The sequence below is a fragment of the Myotis yumanensis genome, unplaced genomic scaffold (assembly GCF_028538775.1).
Source record: "Myotis yumanensis isolate MYYU_CA2020_CCGP unplaced genomic scaffold, mMyoYum1.0.hap1 SCAF_1, whole genome shotgun sequence".
NCBI classification, from domain to species: domain Eukaryota; kingdom Metazoa; phylum Chordata; class Mammalia; order Chiroptera; family Vespertilionidae; genus Myotis; species Myotis yumanensis.
The window spans coordinates 156,458,492-156,477,920 of NW_027223752.1; the positions used below are offsets into that span (position 1 = coordinate 156,458,492).

General features: G+C 40.7%; 1 protein-coding gene across 6 annotated transcripts in view; it reads left to right on the top strand.

Annotated features, from left to right (window-relative positions):
• Positions 1-19,429, top strand: part of SEC24B (SEC24 homolog B, COPII coat complex component) — a 90,099-nt gene that overhangs the window by 11,167 nt on the left and 59,503 nt on the right. For all 6 annotated transcript variants that reach the window (XM_070433588.1, XM_070433597.1, XM_070433606.1 and 3 more), the window contains exon 2: positions 14,875-15,624. In XM_070433588.1, the coding sequence (XP_070289689.1) occupies positions 14,875-15,624 (750 nt within the window). The remainder of the gene's footprint in view (positions 1-14,874; positions 15,625-19,429) is intronic.

Here is a 19,429-nt window from a genome sequence, read left to right on the forward strand (position 1 = left end):
TCAATTGATATGACTGTGGTTTTTTTCTTTCAATTTGTTTATGTCATGTTTCACGTTTATTGATTTGCGGATATTGTACCATCCTTGCATCCCTGGGGTAAATCCTACGTGGTCATGATGTATGATCTTTCTGATGTACTGCTGGATCCGATTTGCTAAGATTTTGTTGAGGATTTTGGCATCTATGTTCATGAGGGATATTGGCCTGTAATTCTCTTTCATTGTGTTGTCTTTACCTGGTTTTGGTATTAGGGTGATGCTGGCTTCATAGAATGAGCTTGGAAGTGTTCCTTCCTCTTGGATTTTTTGTAGTAGTCTGAGGAGGATAGGTTTTAGTTCTTCCTTGAATGTTTGGTAAAAGTCCCCTGTGAAGCCATCTGGTCCTGGGCTTTTGTTTGCTGGAAGCTTTTTGATGACTGCTTCAATTTCTTCCATAGTTATTGGCCTGTTGAGATTTTTAGATTCTTCCTGATTAAGTTTTGGAATGTTGTATTTTTCTAGGAATATGTCCATTTCCTCCAGGTTGTCTAGTTTGTTGGAGTAGAGTTGTCCAACTCTTTTTTTTAAAAGTATTTTATTGATTTTTTACAGAGAGGAAGGGAGAGGGATAGAGAGTTAGAAACATCAATGAGAGAGAAACGCTAATCAGCTGCCTCCTGCACACTTCCTACTGGGGATGTGCCCGCAACCAAGGTACACGCCCCTGACCAGAATCGAACCTGGGACCTTTCAGTCTGCAGGCTGACGCTCTATCCACTGAGCCAAACCAGTTAGGGCCAGATACCTCCTCTTTGTTTGGAGTTTGGAGGTGTCAAGATGAGGGGCAGCTGGGAAGCAATGCAGGCTGCTGAGGAGCCTTAGGCCTTCTTTTGGAAGCTCTGGGTGGGGTTCTCTGACCCAGCTGCAGTTTGACAGGTATTTAGGCAGAGAAAGGCTAGGCCATTCATATGCAAAAGCCTCTTCGGGGAGCTTGATTGGGCTTGTAAATTGGGTGGGGCGGGGTCTCAGGGTCACGGGGCGGTGCAAACAGCAATGATTGGCGGTTGGCCTTGCCCAGATAGGTCCCTGAGTCTCTGTGTCCCATGGCCCCATGCAGGAACAATGAACGCTACAAGCACCTCTGGGAGAAAGCCGCCCTCACATTCCCGCCCAATGCCAGACAGTCCAATTTCTCTCTGTATGAGTCTGGGGCCCCAGATTCTTGCCTGGAACTGGATTTCAGAGCAGTCGGGAGCTTATATTTCCCTCCCAATTGAAACAGACAACAGCGTACCCAGCTGCCAGCCCCTTCGTACACGCTTCCATACCTCCACACTTCCATACCTCTGCACCTCCTACCGGACTCAGTGCGCTTTTCTCTTTCCTCTAGTTGTAGAATTTCCACTCAGCCAGCCTTCCTGTGGTGCTGGATGATGTCCGTTTTGTCTTTTAGTTGTAGTTTTGAAGTGGTTGTTTGAGGCAGCAATTTCAAGTGTTTACCTATGCCGCCATCTTGGTTTCCCTCCCATAATTTAGTTTTGACCTGCCATTGACAGTGGTGTGGTAGATTGAATAATTCCTCCCTCACCTATGTCCCCATTCTAATCTCTGAAACCTTTGCAGCTGTGATTTAGAGCTGGGAGATTATCCTGAATCTGGTGGGCCTGATAAAATCACAACAGTCCTTATCAGAGGGAAACAGAGGAGTCAGCCAGCCTGCAGAGAAAGTAATGCCACCACAGGAGCAGAGGTTGGAGTGAATTTCTTTGAAGACAGGGCCATAAGCTCAGGAATGCAGGTGGCTACTAGAAGCTGAAAAAGCCAAGGAAATGGGTTCTCTCCTCAGAGCCTTAAAAGAAACCAGCTCTGCTCATGATACCTTGACCTTAGCCCAGTGAAACCAATTTTGGCATTCTGACCTCCAGGACTGTAATAGAATAAATTTATGTTGTTTTAATTCCCTGTGTTTGTGGTAATTTGTCACAATAGCAGCTGGAAACTAATATACTTGGTAAGATTTTTTTTTCCAAGTGGCAGTATCAAAACACCTTAGATATAATAGAGTAGATATTTTTTCTTTCCTTTTGTTTCGTATTTTTTTTTATACTTGAAGAGAGTAAACGCCAAGTTAAAAAAAAATCAGACTTTTATATTAAGGTATAAATAACTACATAATGGAAGCTCTTAAAGTTTTGTGTTTTTTTCTGTTTTAAGTTTCATATATAGTCCTTATTGATACATTGTGATGAGGTAAATGCCTGGTGTAAAATTATTTGATGATTATTTATTAGGCTTCTTTTTCAAAATATAATAATGGTTCCCGTGAGCTAGGCATTCTGCTAAGCCTTAGGGATAGGATAGAACTGAGCAAATGACCCAAGTTTTTCACTTCCTGAGTTTACATCCAGTTTTTTCCACCCTATTCCTGGATCTAATTCAGGCTGTCATATTGCATTTAGTTGTCATGGCTTCTTAATCTCCTCTGGTCTATGACAGTTTCTTAGTCTTTTTTGTTTTTTTAGGACCTGACAGTACTTACTAGTTAGTTACTTTGTCAACAGTCCCTCACTTTGGGCTTGCTGATCCTTTTTTATGATGACACTGGGGTTATGAATTTTTAGGAAGAATACCACAGAGATGAAGTGTCCTCCTTATCACATCACATCAACTTGTTTTATTATTATTTAGCCAAGGGTGCTTGACCAGGGGGATGTCCTAGTTAACTTGGGTGGCTATGATGAAATACCATAAATTGGGTGGCCTACACCATAAACATTTTTGGAGACTGGAAGTTCGAGGTCAGGATGCCAACATGGTTGGGTTCTGGTGAGGACCGTCTTCCTGACTTGCAGATGATCGCTTTCTCTCTGTGTGTGCTCATAATTGGTTTTCCTCGGTTCATACTTATGAGGGAAAGAGATCCCTTCCTCTTTTATAAGGCTGCTAAGTCCATATTGAGGATCCTACCCTCATGACCTGACTTAAACCTTATTACTCCTCCAAAGGCTCTACCTCTTAATACCAGCAAACTGGGACTTAGAGCTTTAAAAAGGATTTTGAGGTGACTCATTCAGTCCATAGTAGGGACTGCCATCCAAGTTCCCCCACCGTAGAGTTACTATTTTTTTTCTCTTTCCTGTTGTATTTGTTAGGGCTAACTCACTTAACTCCATTCTGCATTTAACAGAAAAGGAATTAAACTCCACTTCCTAGAGTGGAGTATATCAAATAATTTGTGGGCGTATGTTAAAATCACCACAGTTATTAATAAATATTCTTGGGGAGAAACTTTGAAGTTACTATCTTGTTTGTCTTTAAATATTTTCCCACTAATTTTATTATTTTTTCAGTGGCTCCTTCTATAGTAATTATTAATGTGGAATTCTAATGGTGATTTTTATTTTCCTCATTCTTTCTACATTTATTATTTGCGATTTCTCTGTAAGGAGGATTTGTCCCTATTCTTCCATTATAAAATCTATTCAATCATTTATATTATCATGGACTCATGGATATTTATTTTAGTCTTTGGATTATAACCCAATACTATCATTATTTATATTATTACTCAATTGTTACATCTCTGACCATCGGGAACTTTATCAGGTTGGCTTCTGTGTAATTTTGCCTCCATTCTTTTGGTTTTTGAGCACTTCTTTACTTTCTGGCACTAAAAGATTCTCCATCTTATACATGCCCTACATTAGCACTAAAATTAGGTCTTTGTCCAAGGAGTCCTACTTCTTTTGTTGGGGAATGATATTTAGAAACCAAAAACTGTGCCCTGGATGTGCTTATTGCTTGGGTTGTCCTGCTTCTATGCTTTCTCATTCGTGATGTTTCTTTTCTTTTTAAAAAATATATTTTTATTGATTTTAGAGAGGAAGGGAGAGGGAGAGAGAGAGAGAGAAACATCAGTGAGAGAGAATCACTAATCGGCCGCCTCCTGCACAACCTCCCAATGGAGATTGAGTCCACAACCCAGGCATGTGCCCAGACAAGGAATTGAACTGAGACCTCCTGGTTCATAGGTGGACGCTCAACCACTGAGCCATGTCATGGCTTATTTTTTAATTCTCCTAGTGCTTCTCACAGAGCAAAGGTTTTTAATTTGATAAAGTTCACTTCTCAGTATTTTCTGTAACTGACCATGATTTTAGTGTCACAGGTAAGAACTTATTGCCAAATTGTATTTACCTAGATATTCTAGAAGTTTTTAAGTTTTACATTAAGATCTATGATTCATTTTTACTTAATTTTTTGTTTAAAGTCTGAGGTATATGTTGAGGTTTATTTTTTTGTATATGGTTTGTTTTAGCATCATTTATTGAAAAGACAATCTTTCCTCCATTGAATTGCCTTTGCACCTTTGTCAAAAATAATTTGGCTGTTTTTGTGGGTCTATTTTTAGACACACTTGCTTGATTAGTGTGTTTTTTGCTGTTTTAGTACCTTCTTCACCTTTTCATAGAAATTTTAGAATCAGTTTGTTGATACATATTTTTATTGGGCTGTCATTGAACCTAAAGATTAAAATCAAGTCGTCCAGTCCACAAATCTATTTCATTTCATTTAGTTAAATCTTGATTTCTTTTATCAGAGTTTTATGGTTTTCTGCATATAGACCCTTCACATATTTTATTAGGTTTATATTTTAAGTACTTCTTTTTTGTATGCCTTTATAAATAGTATTACTTGCTTAATTTTAAATCCCATTTGCTCATTATTGGTTTTAGGAAGTGAACTTGACTCATGTATATTGACCTTGTATCTTGTGACTTTGTTAGCTTACTTTTAGTCTCCGCCATTTCTTTTGTAGATTCTTTGGAATTTACTATACAGTCATTTCATTCTGTAAATAAAGACAGTTTTATTTCTTCCTTCCTAATCTGTATGCCATTTATTTCTTTTTCTTGCCTGACTGAAGTAGCTAGTACATCTTGAACGTTGTTGAATAGGAGTCGTGAATTGGTTTTTCTTCTTTAGTCTGTTCATAATGGTGAATTGTGTTGAATATATTTTCAAATGTTGAGACTGGAATAAACACAATTTGGTCATGATGTATTTTACTTTTTACATATTGCTAGGTTCTACTTGCTAATATTTTCTTCATACAAAAATAGTATTTCATGAAGAAGCTTACAGCTAAGTTGAACAAGTGCTTTATCTCAAGATAATCTCTAAACTTTAGTATGCGATAGAGTTGCTTTATATTTATTACAACATTTTTATCATAGAGAATATGAAAAATGATCTATATTCCAGGGTTGAGATTTAATATAATTAATAATTTTTACTGCTTTATTTATGGTATTCTTATGTGAAACTGGCTTTTTTTTTTTTTTTTTTTAAGCTACGAGTAGTGTCACTGCTTCAGTTTGTGCCACAGGGCTAGCATGTTACCCATCATTGCTTTTATACCATTAGTACAAATGGCAACACAGTGAAAAAGTCAAATACCATTTGGTACTATTAAAAAAGTTGTTTAGCCCTAACCAGTTTGGCTCAGTGGATAGAGCGTCAGCCTGCGGACTCAAGGGTCCCAGGTTCGAGTTCGGTCAAGGGCATGTACCTTGGTTGCGGGCACATCCCCAGGAGGAGGTGTACAGGAGGCAGCTGATCGATGTTTCTCTCTCATCGATGTTTCTAACTCTATCCCTCTCCCTTCTTCTCTGTAAAAAAATCAATAAAATATAGTAATTAAAAAAAAAGGTGTTTAATAGTTTTAACCTACAGATCTCCCAAGAGTTTTTGGTAATGCCAAGGTTCTATATATTACACTTTGAGAATTGCTGTTCAATGTCCTTACTGTATTAGTTTCCTATGACTGTTGCAAAAAATAACCCTAACTATGGTGGCTTAAAACAACAGTAATTTATTATCTCCCAGTTCTGGAGACTAGGAGTCTGAAATTAGGTGTTGGCAGGGCCACACTTTCTCTGTAGACTCTAGGGGAGAATCTGTTCCTTGTCTGCTTCATCTTCACATTGTCTTCTCTTCTATGTGTCTTATAAGGATATATGTGATTGCATTTAGGTCCTGTTCAGATAATTCAGGAGAAGCTCCTCCTCTCAAGACCCTTCACTTATGTTCTTTCTCATATAAAGTAATGCTCGTTCTTTTTCATATAAAATCATTTTTATGAGTTTTAGGGATTGGGAAGTAGAGATTATCTTTTGGGAGGCCACTGTTTAACCCTTCTGACTACATGTATGTTAGAGTGTTTCTTATTGCCCCACTGGCCTCTTAAGTTTTATTTTTCTTCAGTCATTTTCTCTGTTTTCTTAAGTGGATCATTTTATTGATCAATCTTCAGGCTCATTGATTCTTTCTCTGGCATGCTGTTGAGGCCCTCTAACATTTATTACAGTTTCCATTTTTAAAATAGTTTTCATTTCTCTGTTGATCCTATCTGTTCATTTACTGATCTTTTTTTCAATTCTTTGAACATGTGTTTTTTCCCCTTTTTTGAACATATTATAATAGCTACTTTGAAGCCTTTGAGTGTTAAATTCAACTTCTGGGCCCACTCTGATTCTCTAGTCCAGTGATGGCAAACCTTTTGAGCTTGGCGTGTCAGCATTTTGAAAAACCCTAACTTAACTCTGGTGCCGTGTCACATATAGAAATTTTTTGATATTTGCAACCATAGTAAAACAAAGACTTATATTTTTGATATATTTTTTTTAAATCTTTATTGTTCAGATTATTACATTTGTTCCTCTTTTTTCCCCCCATAACTCCCCTCCTTCCAGCTCCCACCCCACCCTCCACCCTCACTCCCCACCCACTGAGTTCATCCATAGGTGCATGATTTTTGTCCAGTCTCTTCCCGAATCTCCCATTCCCCTTTCCCCCCCAAGAATAGTCAGTCCATTCCCTTTCTATGTCCCTGATTCATTATAGTCACCAGTTCATTCTGTACATCAGGTTATTTATTCACTTGATTCTTAGATTCATTTGTTGATAGATGCATATTTGTTGTTCATAATTTGTATCTTTACCTTTTTCTTCTTCCTCTTCTTAAAGGATACCTTTCAGCATTTCATATAATACTGGTTTGGCGGTGATGAACTCCTTTAGTTTTTCCTTATCTGTGAAGCTCTTTATCTGACCTTCAATTCTGAATGATAGCTTTGCTGGATAAAGTAATCTTGGTTGTAGGTTCTTGGTATTCAGCACTTTGAATATTTCTTGCCATTCCCTTCTGGCCTGCAAAGTTTCTGTTGAGAAATCAGCTGACAGTCGTATGGGTATTCCCTTGTAGGTAATTGAGCCTCTTTCTCTTGCTGCTTTTAAGATTCTCTCTTTGTCTTTTGCTCTTGGCATTTTAATGATGATGTGTCTTGGTGTGGTCCTCTTTGGATTCCTTTTGTTTGGGGTTCTCTTCGCTTCTTGGACCTGTAAGTCCATTTCTTTCACTAGGTGGGGGAAGTTTTCTGCCATTATTTCTTGAAATAGGTTTTCAATATCTTGCTGTCTCTCATCTTCTGGGACTCCAATGACTCTGATATTAGTCCGCTTAAAGCTGTCCCAGAGGCTCCTTACACTGTCTTCACACTTTTGGATTCTTTTTTCATTATGCTTTTCCAATTGGGTGTTTTTTGTCGAATCTTTGGTTTGATTCTTGTGCTCCTCTGGTCTGCTATTGGGTATAATATTCTTTATTTCAGTCCGTGTATGCTTACTTTCTAATTTCTTTATCGTAGCATCGAGGGTCTCATTAGTTTTCGTGAGGCTCTGCACAAATTTATGGCAAGCCCTCAAAATTGCGATTCTTAGCTCCATATCCTCCATTTCTGTCATTTTTTTTTGTCTCCGCATCTTTTATGCTTTCTTGGTGCACCCCCTTGTGGTCTCTGTGCGCAGTCTTGTTCTAGCGAAGCCTTAATTGTTGTAGTTAACACTAGAGGGATTTGACCATCAGGCCGACTGGCGGTGGAAATCAGCTGTGGGAAAACTTCAGTCCTCAGGGGAGGTGCTAGTCCAGCCCTTGCCTGAGGCGGTCGGCAAATGGTTGTGCGCAGGGTTTGGGCGGGGCAGGCTCAACAGGGCGGGGGGGGGGGAAGGAGCAGCTATGGCTGCTCTCAGTCCGTCCCCAGGGGCTCTGCCTCTCTGTCCCAGCAATCGCTGCAAACCTCGGAGGGGCCGTAGCCAGACAGTCCCGCTTCTCCCGTTTGAGTCTGGGTCCCTAGAGACTCGCCCGGATCTGTAGCCCAGAGTCTGAGATTCGCTCCTGATTGAAAACGACAATCGCGCCCTCAGCCGCCAGCCCGCTTTGCGCGCGCACCCTCACCACCGCACCACCATACCTTTAAATTTTCCACACTTCGCCTCCGCTGAGCGTCGGAATGCTGTTGTTCTTGCTTCTAGTTGAAGAGACTCTCCTCAGCCAGCCTTCCCGTGGTTCTGGTTGATGTCTGCTCCGACTTTTAGTTGTATTTTTGAAGTGGTTGTCCACGGCGGCAGTCTCTGGTGTTTTACCTATGCCGCCATCTTCGATTCTCTCTATTTTTGATATTTATTTTATATATTTAAATGCCATTTAACAAAGAAAAATCAACCAAAAAAATCAGTTCAGAGGTGACACGCGTGTCATAGGTTCGCCATCACTGCTCTGGTCTGCTCTTTCTTTCTTTCTTTCTTTCTTTCTTTCTTTCTTTCTTTCTTTCTTTCTTTCTTTCTTTCTTTCCTTCCTTCCTTCCTTCCTTCCTTCCTTCCTTCCTTCCTTCCTTCCTTCCCTCCCTCCCTCCCTTTCCTCCCTCCCTCCCTTCCTTCCCTCCCTCCTTCCCTCCCTCCCTCCCTCCCTCCCTCCTTCCCTTCTTCCCTCCCTCCCTCCCTCCCTCCTTCCCTCCCTCTCTCTTTCTCTCTCTCTTCTCTCTCCTTTCTTTCTTTCTTTCTTTCTTTCTTTCTTTCTTTCTTTCTTTCCTTCCTTCCTTCCTTCCTTCCTTCCTTCCTTCCTTTCTTTCTTTCTTTCTTTCTTTCTTTCTTTCTTTTCTCTCTCTCTCTGTCTCTCTCTCTCCTTTTTTTTTTTCTGCCTGTCTTTTATTCTGGGCATCTGGTGACTCTCCTGTGTTTTCACAATTAGGTTGCCAACTAGGACCTGACCCAACAATTGTAACTGATAAGAAATTGCTTTTAGCAAAGTAAAGTAAATGAACACAGATTTACCTACAAAAATATTTATCATCATGTGGCTTAATGTTTTTTAAGAAATTGAAAACAACCAGTGGTCAAGTAATAGAGGATTTATTTAAATATGATAAATCCATGTACTGGAATACTACTCAGACATTTAAAATGATAACTGAGAGATATTCAAGTCATGCTAAATAAAGAAATAATGTAAATGTTCATTATAAGCCCACTTTTGTTTAACTAAATTAGGCAGTTATATGCAAAAAGAAAATATGGGTAGACATACATCAAAATGTTAATCACAGTTAATGTTTATTTCATCATTTTCTGTAAATCTTTTTTAAAAAAATATATTTTATTGATTTTTTACAGAGAGGAAGGGAGAGGGATAGAGAGTTAGAAACATCGATGAGAGAGAAACATCGATCAGCTGCCTCCTGCACAACCCCCACTGGGGATGTGCCCGCAACCATGGTACATACCCTTGACTGGAATCGAACCTGGGACCCTTCAGTCCGCAGGGCGATGCTCTATCCATTGAGCCAAACCAGTTAGGGCATTCTGTAAATCTTTTAGCAACGATTATACATCACCTTTGTAATGAGACGACCCATATATGTAACTAACTTATTTTCTTCATTATAACATCTGTTGCTATCCATTTTAGAAGTTATTAAGATACCAGATATCTTTTCATATATGTTGCAGAGTCATTTTGAAAACAAAGACCTACATCTAAATTATCCTAGAAAGCCAGTTATTATCCCTTAGAAATTAGGAGCATTAATGAAATTTGGTAGTACCTTAAAATGTTTATATAATTAGTGGGCCTAGGTTGGACACTGTTATTAATTCTCCTTTTCTCTTTATATTTTTCTGTTTTATAGCAGCATTCAGTAGGAATTTAATGCAAGCTGCATGTGTAATTTTAAATTGTCTGGAAGTCTCATTAAAATATCAAAAAGGAGTAAGTAAAATCAATTTGAATTTACCCAATTATCCCATTGTTTACAAAGTGTTATCACAAGATTGTAAAATTTGATTCTAGGATAAAGTTTGCCCTTAGTTGGAACTGAGGCTAGAATTCTATTGTTTGGGACAACTGACCAGGCTAAAAAAAGCCAGCCGGATTTAGTGAGGAGCCACAGATCATTGTTTAAAAGTATGAACTTAAGCCAGATACTTGATTCAAATCCCAGCCCTGTTACTTTCTATGATTGTGATTACCAAATGGCTTAATATCTGCCTCATTTATCTTATTTATGGAGTGAGTATAATGATACTGTTTACATCTAGAGGCTGTGAGGAGGATTAAAGAAATGTGTGTGTGTGTGTGTATAGAGAGAGAACACACATTTAGAACAGTGAGTGCCATAGTGAAAATGTTTAATAATAGACTATTAACAAAATTAATGAAATGATTAATGTTAATTTTAATTATATATATATATATTAGGCATATATATATGCCTAATAGGCAAAATGTTCCCTTGGGAGTTTGACCGACTGGGAGTTCAATTGCTCACTATGACATGCACTGACCACCAAGGGGTGGCATGGAATGAAGGGAGGCCCCAGCCCGCAGCCACTAGGGACCCTACCCATGCTTGAATTTCATGCACTGGGCCTCTAGTGATAAAATAAATGCCTTCTATGGTGATCTAAGATAAAAAAAATATTAAAGTGAAAGTATTAAAAGCATCAGAGGAAAACATAGGTATATAGTTTTATAATACTACTAGTGGCCCAGTGCACGAAATTCATGCACGGGGAGGAGGTTCCCTCAGCCCAGTCTGCACCCTCTACAATTGGGGACCCCTTGGGGGATGTCCGACTGCTGGTTCAGGCCCAATTAGGATCCCGCAGGCTCCTAATCGCTTGCCTGCCTGCCTGCCTGCCTGATCGCCCCTAACTGCCTCTGCCTGCCTGCCTGATTGCCCCAACCCCTCTGCCTGCCTGCCTGATCGCCCCTAACCTCTCTGCTTGCCTGCCTGATTGCCTCTAACTGCCTCTGTCTGCCTGATCACTCCTAACTGCCCTCCCCTGCCGGCCTGATCTCGCCCCTAACAGCTCTCCCCTGCCAGCCTGATCACCCCTAACTGCCCTCCCCTGCAGGCCTGATCTCACCCCCAACGGCCCTCCCCTGCCAGCCTGATCACCCCTAACTGTCTCTGCCTCAGCCCCTCACCTCCCTGGCTTTGTCCGGAAGGAAGTCGGATGTCCGGAAGATGGCTGGTCGACCCGGTCTAATTATCATATTACCCTTTTAGTAGTATAGATAGATTATATAGGCTAGGATTGCTTAAATGGGGGGAGGGAGTCTTTTTCAGCAGGAGGAGATGCTCTTGGCAGACAAAAATACACAATCCCTTTATCTGAACTGATAGCCAGCCATATGCACTATACTGCCAAACCAGTCATTAAGAAATTGAACTGCTTTCTTACACCTTACACCAAACAGCTGTTGCCCTTAAACCCCTCCTCAGCCCCCACCTTAGGTTCTGCCTTCGCAGTTCACCCAGATTAGGTTCTGATTGGTTGGTTTCTATGCCAGTCAGCGGCTAAAGCTCCGCCTTCTAGGTAGCCATTGGCTCCTCGCAGTTCACCCAAATTTGGTTCTGATTGGTTGGTTCCTATGCCAGTCAGCATCTCCGGGCCTATCTCTGGGTCTGATTAGAGAGGTGGGGCTGATCAGCAGCCGCCTCAGGCTCCTGGTGTGAGGGCTGAACTGCTGACCTCTCAGAGAGAGAGAGAGGCATGGCTGCTGGCGAGGCCCGGGGAGAAAGAGAGAGGCAAGGACTGATCAGCAGCTGCCACAGAGGCTGCGGATCTGACCCTACTTCTCTCTCCGGGCCTTGCCAGCAGCCGCGGCAGCTGCTGATCAGCCCCGCCTCTCTCTCTCCCCAAGAGGTCAGCAGTTCAGCCTGCTTGCCAGTCCCCACCCACCCAAGCCTGCTGCACGTGCAGCCTGGCGTTTGGTTGTCTCTTCAGTCGTTTTGGATGTTACAGACCCTGGCTTTTTTTATATATAGATGGGGAAGGTTCCACTCTAAGAATGATTTAAAAATTTATCAAGCAGCCTGGCCAGTTTGCTTCAGTGGTTGAGTGTTGACCCATAAACCAAGGGGTCACCAGTTCTATTCCCAGTCTGGGCACATAACCTGCGTTGCGGGCAGATCCCCAGTAGGGGATGTACAGGAGACAGTCCATCAATGTTTCTCTCTCATCGATGTTTCTATCTATCCCTCTTTTTTCCTTTCTCTCTAAAAATCAATAAAAACATATTATAAAAATTTATCAAACACGATTTTACTACATAATAGTCGAGATACTATAGCAAAAGATACCATGAATTAAGTCAAAAGACAAACAATAACCTGAGGGAAAATATATACAGCACATAAAATAAAAGGTTATTTTCTTAGTATGCAAGAGCATTCATAAATCATAAGGAAAACATAACGCTATAGAAAAGGGTAAATAACAGGAAGATATTTAATGGTTAAGAAATATTTGAGAAGATTCTCAGCATCACTGAAAAGTTAAGTACTGCAAACAAAAATTTTTTTTTTATTTATCAAATTGGCAAAGATTAAAATGCCACTCAGTGTTGGGAAGATGAGACATTCTTAAGCATTATTGATGGGAGGTGTAAATTTATAGATCTTTTTGGAGAGATATTTGGCAATAATGGTCAATTTTAAAAGCCCTGGCTGGTATGGCTTGGTTGGTTGGACCATTATCCCATATGCAGAGGTTGTGAGTTTGATCCACAGTAGGGGCGTGTATATGAGGCAGCCCACTGATGTTTCTCTAACTAAGTGGTTCTCAACCTTCCTAATGCTGCGACCCTTTAGAACAGTTCCTCATGTTGTGGTGACCCTCAATTTCATTGTTACAAATTGAACATAATTAAAGCATAGTGATTAATCACAAAAACAATATGTAATTATGTATGTGTTTTCCGATGGTCTTAGGCGACCCCTGTGAAAAGATTGTTTGACCCCCAAAGGGGTCGCGACCCACAGGTTGAGTACCGCTGCTCTAACACATCATTGTTACTCTCCCTTCCCCTGGGCGGATTGAAGGGGAAAAAAAGCACAAACCCTTTGAACCTCCAGTTTCACTTCTAGGAACTTATCCTACAAATTCATCAAAGAAGTTGACCTCATAAATATAAATTAGTTGACTCTCTGAAATAAATATCTGTCAATGGGGATTTAGTAAATAATATATCTCTACAATGAAATAGTATATAGAAGATCCTTAAGGTATCTAGGATATAGTAAGTTAAAAAAGTAAGTTGCAGAACTGTAATATGAAATGTGTGTTTAAAAAAGTGTATATGCTTACTAGAGGCCTGGTGCAAAAAATTCGTGCACGGGGAGCGGGGGTGTCCCTCAGCCCGCCTGCACCCTCTCCAATCTGGGATCCCCTCACAATTTGGGACTGCTGGCTTCTAACTACTCGCCTGCCTGCCTCATTGCCCCTAACCACTTCTGCCTGCCAGCCTGATTGACGCCTAACCCTAACCCCAACTGCCTTCCCCTGCCAACCCGATCGCCCCCAACTGACCTCCCTTGCCAGCCTGATCGCCCCCAACTGCCCTCCCCTGCCAGCCTGGTTGCTCCCAACTGCCCTCCCCTGCCAGCCATCTTGTGATGATGTCGCACGAGGGTGCAACGCCACCTAGGCTTTTATTATATAGGATATATACATTGCATATTATGTATTCATTGGTAGGATACATAAGAAACCATTAGCCCTAGCTGGTTTGGCTCAGTGGATAAAGTGTCAGCTCATGGACTGAAAGGTCCTGGGTTCGGTTCTGGTCAAGGTCACATACCTTGGTTGCAGGCTCGATCCCTGGACCTGGTCAGGGCGTGTGTGTGGGAGGCAACCAAATGATGTGTCTCTCTCACATTGATGTTTCTCTCTCTGTCTCTCCCCCTTCCCTTATTCTCTCTAAAAATCAATGGAAAAATACCCTCGAGTGAGGATTAATAATTTAAAAAAAGAAACCATTAGCACTGGCTATGTTGCTACTTTCATAGTTTTATTAAAAAGGTATAAAAAGATTTGAACTTCTTCTAAGCTGGTGTTAGTTATCAATTACAGCATAATAAAATACTCCAAACTTAGCAACTTAAAACAACAAATATTTAATCTCATAGTTGCTGAGGGACATGTACTTGGAAATGGCCTACCTGAGCGGTTCTGTCTTAGGGTCTGACGAGATTGTATTCAAGCTGTCACCTGGGATGTAGTTATCTCAAGATGAGTAGGTAGGAAGAATCTGCTTCCATGCTCATTCATGTGGTTGTTGGCAGGCCTCAGTTTCTCTTTGGCTGTTGACCAGAGAGTTTAATTCCTCACCACATGGACTTCTCTGTGGGGCGCATCACTATTTGGCAGGTTTGTTCTTCCTGATTAAGTGATCCAAGAGAAAGAGCCAACACCCACGGCTAGGCAAACGTTGGAAGTGATAGACCATTCATTACTTTTGCTATATGGCATTGGTCACACAGACCAATTCTGATACTTTGTGGGAGGGTGTGAATACCAGGAGGAAGGATCATTGGAGGCCATTTTGGAGATTAGTTATCACAGTGGATCTATAACAGTATATATCTATCTTTTGAAACAATTTGTGATTATGGAGAAGTAAATTAATTGGGCAACATTTAGATGGGATCTGTGCTTAAAAATTAGTTATCTCCTTACCAGTCCCTGTAAATATTTGCTTTTCTTTTTCAGGTCCAGCACAGAATCAAATGCAGATTCCATCTGGTTATGGAGTGTATCCTCAAAACTATAGTGCTCCCTCAGGACATTGCTTTCAAGGACCTGGGAAAATGACCTCATTGCCGTTGGATGACCAGCGTGGTGATTACTACTCTGGTCTCTATACAGTACCCACACAAAATGTGGTGACTCCTAAAACTACAAACCAACAACCAGGAGCACAGCAGATTTATGGCAGAGCTCCTCCTGCCCCTCACAATGTGGGGTCCACTCCAGAATATTTCCAAGGTGCCGCATCATCAGCATCTCATTTGTATACGAGTGCCTCCCAGCCATACTCCTCTCTTGTGAATCATTATAGTGGTCCAGCTATGTACTCTGCCAACTCTTCTGCTGTTTCTCAGGGATTTCCCTCTACTTGTGGTCACTATGCTGTGTCAACTGTTTCTAATGCTGTGTATCCTAGTGTTTCATATCCCTCTCTGCCTGCTGGTGAGCCATATGGGCAACAAATGTTTACCTCACAGAATGCTTCAACTGTCAGACCAGTCAGAGATAATTCATTTTCTAGTCAAAATACCGCTCTCAGCCATCCATCACCACTTCCACCTCCACCATCACAACAGTACCACCAGCAGCAGAGTCTTTCAGGATACAGTACTCCCTCATGGTCAGTTTCAGGCCCTCCGTCAACTCAAGACAATCTCGTCCGAAACCACACTGGTTCCCTGACTCCAGCCAACAACAACCCAACAAACACCGGTAGGTTGAATGAAAAGTTCACCAAAGCATGGCTGAAAACCAGTGCGTTTCCAACCAGGTTTTTATTTGCATGAAAGTTAGAGATGATATTGCCTAATGGAAAAATTGGAAATTAGCTCACTCAATTAATTAATTTGCTTTTATTTCTTGTAGTATTTTGCATCACCTTCCTGGGCCCTTTCCCTTCACCCAACCATTTGCCTCATGTTCCTTGACATGATTGGGATCTCAGTCAATATTTCTGGATTTGTTTTATGCTTCTGCAGTAATTATCTTCAATGTGAGTTAGATATAGGGCAAATGGAAGGGTCCATTTGGGGATATGCTTTGTTAGTCACTATACACACACACACACACACACACACACACACACACACACACACAATAATTCAACTTGGGACAGTTACTATGCCAGCCAGAGCCCAACTCACTTTAGAAAAGATAATGGGCTGCAATACACAATACTAGTTTCTCTTTGTTGGTGCCTACTGGTGACTTTCACAGAAGATGTATTTCCTACACATTAAAGCTGATGTATATTTTTTTTTACAAATTGGTAAGTTAGGATATAGGATGGGGAACAAGAGAAGAGATGCATGAACAATACCCTTTAGTTAGCCATTCTGACATTCCTAAACCAAGATGTAGTTCAATTTATTAGCTTAAAAATTGTAAATGTAAGTATGTAGTCTTTTTAGTGTGGGGTTTTCCATAGGCTATCCTCATTTTAATCCAGTTTGTGAACTTGAACTTCACAAAACATGCTCTTGAACTGAATGAAAACATATAGGAAGAATGGGAATTGGTAAGCTGTATTTTTTGAATGATGTCCTTAGATTGTACATCAAAATCTGGATAGCCATATGTCAGGGCTATTGTAGGAAAATATGTTTTTATTGATTTTTTAGAGAGAGAGAGGAAAAGTGAAGGTAGAGAAAGAGAAACATCAGTAAGAGAAGAACATCGTTGATTGGCTACCTCCTGCACATACCCCTACTAGGGATCAAGCCCGCAACCCAGGCATGTGCCCTGACCAGGAATCAACTGGCAAATTCTTGGTTCCTGGGTCGACGCTCAACAGCTGAGCCACATTGGCCAAGCTAGAAAAGTAGTCCTTCCTGGGCAATTAGGGCACATTTTTAAATATAAAACCAGACCTATAGAATATTAGACCTGAATTGTACACTTGAGATCATCTTTTCTTTCATTGCTATGTCATTTAGAAACTTTTTAGCTTTTCAAGCAACTAATAGTGGTTTAAACAAAGAAGGTGTTTTTCTCACTAAGCAGTCTAGGGGAATTCAGTATATCCAGATCTCCTCAGTATCTCTTCTGTCTTCCCACTCCACCATTCTTAGCGTGTTTGTTTGTAGACGAACAAGATAGCATCTGTACCTGTAGACATCAAGTCAGAGTTAAAAGCATTGACTGATTCTTGCATAAGTCAACTTAAAGCATTGTCACAGTTCTCAAAACTGGCTGTGCACCAGAATCACTTGCACAGATTGTGGTCTTCACCCCCAGCTTACTGAACTAGTCCAGAATCTCCTGGATAATCTTGGGAATCTGTATCTCTGGCTTGATCTCAATGGATGCCTAGTAACAATCCAAATTCTGCTGTAGTCCTTCACTTTCGTTTTATACCTGAGGAAAGCTATCCAAGTTGGGATGCTTGTGGTCATTAATGTTAGAAACAAGCTTGTCCTGGAGCTCAGTTTCTTCTAATTCTCAGTCTGCCCTTCTCAGAACCAGTGCTTTCTGTCCCCTAGAAATTCTGTTTTCTTTACTCTTTCAGTAGTCTTTTTACAGATCAGCTTATCTAAGGTCCCTCTGACTTAAGGATTTTGTGACTTTCATAACAAAAAATGAAATACAGGTAATTCCTTCCTTTTTTAAAAAAATACATTTTTTATTGATTTCAGAGAGGAAGGAAGAGGGAGAGATAGAAACTCCCACGATGAGAGAGAATCATGGACCAACTACCTCCTGCAAGTCCTGCCCTGGGGATCAAGCCCACAACCTGGGCATGTGCCCTTGACCAGAATTGAACCTGGGGCCTTTCAGTTCGTAGGCCGACGCTCTATCCACTGAGCCAAATCAGCTAGGGTGTTAATTCCTGTCTTATTTCTGAGATGGTACCCTGGATGGAATCAATTTATACTGACATGTAGGATCAGGGAAATATGGGACCACTTGGCTGATGAACACAATACCTACTTGGAAAGAGCTTTATCATTGAAAAAAATACTGAATAAAGAGTAGGAATTTACAAAATTACCTTCTATTTAAACAACTGTATGAATTGGTTCTTTAGGCAGAGAGATGGGATATATTTTCACTCTTTTAATCCCAGTACTGTACTGTGAAAGCCATAATAAATATAATTTTAGGAGGTAATTTGTGTAGCCCTGTTTTGTGCTCCGTGGTTAGAGCATCAGCCCTCAGACTGAAGGGTCTTGGGTCCAGTTCCAGTCAAGAGCACATACCTTGGTTGCAGACTGGATCCCCGGCCCTGCACATTGATGCTTCTCTCTGTGTGTCTCTCTCCCTTCCTCACTCTAAAAAAAAAAAGGAAATAATTTCCTCAGGTAGGATTAGCAAAAAAAGAGGAATTTGTGTTAAGTGTGTGTGTTTTTTTGCCCTGGCTGGTGTTGCTCAGTGGTGAGAGTGCTATCCTGTGCATTTGGTGCTTCAGTTCGATTCCAGATCAGGGCACATACCCAGGTTGCAGGTTGGATCCTCAGTCGGGACACATGGGTGAGGCAACAGTGGATGTCTCTCTTTGTTTCTCTCCCTCCCTGCCTTCCCCCTTCCCCACGCTCTCTCTGGAATCAATGGAAAAAATGTCCTTGGGTGAGGATTTTTTTTAAAAGTGTTTTTGTTTCTTTGCTTTTTTAACTTTTAGATTGTTAAATTACTTTTTTAAAAAAATATATTTTATTGATTTTTTACAGAGAGGAAGGGAGAGGGATAGAGATTTAGAAACATCAATGAGAGAGACACATCGATCAGCTGCCTCCTGCACACCTCCTACTGGGGATGTGCCCACAACCAAGGTACATGCCCTTGACTGGAATCGAACCTGGGACCTTTCAGTCCACAGGCCGACGCTCTATCCACTGAGCCAAACTGATTAGGGTTGTTAAATTACTTTAAAATAGTTCAGGGGTTGACAAATACGTCAAGTTAATATAACCATTTCAAAACAAATAAAGAGGTCACAAATAAAGAGCGTCGGCCTACGAACTGAAAGGCCCCAGGTTCAATTCTGGTCAAGGGCACATGCCCAGGTTGTGGGCTTGATCCCCAGGGCAGGACTTGCAGGAGGTAGTTGGTCCATTTAGTTGTGACCAGATGCCCAGATGCCCAGATGCACTTTAAATCTATTTTAAGATTAAATATTACAGAAGTTCCCAAACTTTCTCAGGTGATGTATCTCAGTATTTTTTCCATAGTATCCCAAGTAACTTTAGTGGTAATAGTTCATAAGGTACTTGACAGATGGCACTGTGTTTCTAATAAAAACTTAAAAATTCCCTTCAAACTCTTGAGTTTAAATACAAAGTTTGGGAACCATGGAAATACTGATTTTAATTTTCTAGAAAGACAGGCGACTTAATTGTTTTGGAACTCTTAAATTATTATCAGATTAAAATTAGAATCTTAGGTATTAAACATAGTTTTGTGTGAAATTCAACTTTTGAGTAATTGACAAAATGATTCCATTTTTAAGTTACTTGATGATACTAGTTTCATTTATAAGCATAGTAAAACTTCTTAAGCAATTTGTAAAGGATTGGAGATC